The sequence below is a fragment of the Astyanax mexicanus genome, chromosome 4 (assembly GCF_023375975.1).
Source record: "Astyanax mexicanus isolate ESR-SI-001 chromosome 4, AstMex3_surface, whole genome shotgun sequence".
In the NCBI taxonomy this organism is placed as follows: Eukaryota; Metazoa; Chordata; class Actinopteri; order Characiformes; family Acestrorhamphidae; genus Astyanax; species Astyanax mexicanus.
In genome coordinates this window covers 50,766,960-50,770,818 of record NC_064411.1, presented here as the reverse complement: position 1 = coordinate 50,770,818, position 3,859 = coordinate 50,766,960, and the positions used below count along the sequence as shown (strand labels likewise).

At 37.5% G+C, this 3,859-nt stretch overlaps 1 protein-coding gene across 1 annotated transcript in view; it reads right to left on the bottom strand.

The window, feature by feature from the left end:
• LOC103027575 (E3 ubiquitin/ISG15 ligase TRIM25) overlaps nucleotides 1–3,859 on the bottom strand; it is a 32,174-nt gene that overhangs the window by 2,776 nt on the left and 25,539 nt on the right. The window contains exons 12-13 of the mRNA XM_049479011.1: nucleotides 2,212–2,274; nucleotides 2,027–2,092 (exon numbers count right to left, since the gene is read on the bottom strand). Coding sequence (XP_049334968.1) covers nucleotides 2,027–2,092; nucleotides 2,212–2,274 — 129 coding nt within the window. The remainder of the gene's footprint in view (nucleotides 1–2,026; nucleotides 2,093–2,211; nucleotides 2,275–3,859) is intronic.

The window sequence follows — 3,859 nt, the reverse complement described above, 5'->3', positions numbered from 1 at the left end:
CTGCAGTCGGAGGAAAGAAACCCAACGCTGGTGTTAATTATAGAAGAAGAGGAGGAGGCAGCAGCAGTGTTGTTTTGGCTCTTCTAGCCCTGAAGTCACAAGCTAAGCTCATGGGAGGAGCTCTGCTGATTGATTTATTGAGTGTGAACATAACAGCACTGGCAAGTTACGACTTGGAAAAGAGCACCACTTTACCTCTAATGTACAATATATTGCCAATAGTATTTACTTTTACTTTTTACCCATCTAAATAAATACATTCAGGCACGCAAGACTGCTTCTACAAACATTAGTGAAAGAATGTGTCTCCAGTGTGCAACAAGTCCAGTTGCGAAATTTCCTTACTCACTGCTAAATATTCCACATCCAACTGTCAGTGATATTATAACACAGTGGAACTGATTAGAAACAACAGCCAAGTAGTAGTAGACCCTGTAAAATAAAATATCAATTTTGAGCTAACAAATACATCAGCTCCGAGTTGATTCAATTATTTATCCCTACACAATGGAGCTCTCAGGATCTGACACGCATTTTATTATTGAAGATTGTGTGTCAGATTCATTTTAGGCCTACTATAATCAATTTTAACTATAGTTTTAGTTGCTTTTTGTTTTTATTGTCGATGCCTGCTCTGATGTTTTGGTCATGAAAAATCGCATGATCATGAAAATTTGCTTTGAAGGCATGGAAACGTCATGAAAAAAATCATAAAAATGTATTGGTTAAAAGTGCATGAACCAGGGGCGTCGTCTGGCCTGGGCTTCCGAGACTTTAGCCCCGAATCATTTCACTTAGCTCAGCTGTATTAATAGTGAGAAGACAGGCCGCTGTCCGCTGTGAATGGAAAATCTCTTGATGCAAATCACGGAGCCAGTTCAAGGATAAAGTTCCGCCTTTCATGTGAAAAAGCCAATCAGCTCGCTGGTTTTGCGGAGCGCGGTGGACTAGTAGGGAAGCCCCAGCCCCCTCCCCCACCTCCTCGCTGGGGAGGATTTTTTAAAGTTTTTTGAGTTCTTGCAGCGGGTTTCAGCGCTGATTTTAAAACATATCTGGATATACGGCGATTTTTCTAAAAGAAAGGTAACTAAACTAACCATGTAAACTGTGATGATATGTTCCTGATAGCTGGTTAAAAAAAAGACTCGTCTCTGAAACAAAACACACAGCTCAAGGTTTGAGAAAATAAAACTATATATGTTTAACTTGCTCTGATGTACCTGATCAGCCAATAACTATTTCATTTTCAAATTGATTTTATTATTTTAGGATTGCAGGGTTATTGTAAGCTAAAATTAATGAATATTAATTTAGCTAACCAGTTAGCTAGAAGCTGAATGTTGTGGATAGCCAGAATTTAGTACTATACTTAGCTTAAATGAGTTTCTTAACCCTGATCTTTGCCCTAAAATTGTATGTTTTCCATCAGATCCAACTAATCTGCTAATAAAGTAATATAATTAACTGGGCTGAGCCCCGGATTTTTTTACATACCCAGGCAACGCCCCTGGTATGAACCCTGCTAGAGATTGTGGACAATTTCATGCTCCCAATTATGTGGCAACAGTTGAATATCCTCTCCTTGTTCCAACATGACTGCACACCAGTGCAAAAATCAAGGTCCATAAAGTCATGGATGACCGGGTTTGGTTTTGTGGAAGAACTTGACTGGCCTGCTCGGAGTTCCTCAACCAAAAAGGGCATCTTTAAGATAAATTAGTGCAGAGACTATGAGCCAGACCTTCTCATCCAACATCAGTGTCTGACCTCACAAATGTGCTTCTGGAAGAATGGTCAAAAATTCCCATAAACATGCTACTAAACCTTGTAGAAAGCCTTCCAAAAAGAGTTGAAGTTGTTCTAGCTGCAGAGCGTGCCAACATCATATAAAACCCTACTGATTAAGAACGGGATGTCATGTCGCTCGTACATGCAAAAGCAGACGAGTGAATACTTTTAGCAATATAATGTACCTTTTAATAAATATATCTTGTGAAGAAGAGCAGTGATCTGAGAATATGCTTACACTGCAGGAAGTCCGCCCTGGCTTTCGGCTCTCCTTGTGATTGGTCCGCACTCTTTGCAGGAGGAGCTGAAAAGCATTGAAGACAGTAATTAGCTGACATTAGTCAGTCTGCATGTCTTACATAAAGAGAGCCAGGATTGGGTTTCGGGGCTGAGCAGCCGGAAGGTATGTGTGGCGTGCAGTACCTATTTCAGGATGTACAGCAGGACACGGGGGAGGTTCATCTGAGTCGCTCTGCTCATCTCTAACTGTAAGCAAACGAGAATTAGAGGACAAGATGATCAGCAGAGTTTACACTATAAACTATACATGCTTATAGCTCTTCTGTTTCAAAATAGGTGACATCACTGTTGTCCGCTGTTAGTGACTGATCAGTTTTCCAAGTTTTTACATTTGCAATTTAGTATACACCTTTAGGTGTGCTTAGAGCAGGGACACACTAATATTATATACAGCTATAAAAAAATTGAGACCATCAGTTGGCCTGATTTTGCTATGTATAGGTAAACGTTAGTAAAATGAAAATGATTGTTGTATTCCTTAAACAGATAGTGACCCCTGATTAAAAATCAGCTTTTTTTTTTTTTAAATCCAAACACTGATTTCAGAACTGTTCCTCAGTTAAAACATTAATATTATTGTTTCTAAATGAATATGAACTCATTTTCTTTGCATTATTTGAGCCCTTTTTAATTTTCTGCAAATAAATGCTCTAAATGACAATATTTTTATTTGGAATTTGGGAAAAATATTGTCCGAAGTTTATAGACAAAAACACTAATATTCATTTTACTCAAACATAAACCTATAAATGGCAAAATCAGAGAAACTGATCATTTTAAAGTGGTCTCAATGTTTTTTCCAGAGCTGTATATAACATAAAAATATAAAAATGTTTTAAATGGCCAAGAAAACCCTTTGTTTAACCTAATTCAAGACGTCAGGCAGTTGGAATAAAATCCTGGAAAGGATTATGCTTTCTAAACAAAAATTCCCACCCAGTCACTGGCTACGTTTACATGCGGCCTAATAATCCGGTAATATGCGGACTAATAGCTCGATCAGAATAGAGCTCCTCCATGTTAACACCTCAATCAGAATAGTGTAGTCCGATTGAGGCAGTTCCGAATACAATTTCTATCCAATCAAATGAGGTGGATAATCCTTAAAAGACTAATAAGACTAATAGCCTGCGCATCATTTTGATCAGATTACTTGTAGCATTAATATAAACAGAGTCTCTTTTAGACCCCTTCAGTTTCTGAATCAGTTTCTCTGATTTTGCTATTTATAGGTTTATGTTTGAGTAAAATGAACATTGTTGCTTTATTCTATAAACTACAGACAACATTTCTCCCAAATTCCTTACAAAAAATATAGTCATTTAAAGCATTTATTTACAGAAAATGAGAAATGGCTGAAATAACAAAAAAGATGCAGAGCTTTCAGACCTCAAATAATGCAAAGAAAACAAGTTCATATTCATTTAGAATCAAAAATTGATAGAATAACCCAGATTTTTAATCACAGCTATCATGTGTCTTGGCATGCTCTCCACCAATCTTTCACACTGCTTTTGGGTGATCATCGATCGATCTTTCACTAAATTTCACAGTGAGTGCCAGTCCACCTCTGCAGGTCTCCATCTAAACATTTAAAGGAGAAAATTATCTTACTCCAGTCATCTATAATCCAATTCTTTTGTGACAGGAGAGGAATAAAGTCACCCAAAAGCAGTGTGTAAGACTGGTGGAGGAGAATGTGCCAAGATTAAAAACTAGGGTTATTCCACCAAATATTGATTTCTGAACTCTTAAAACTTTATGAATATGA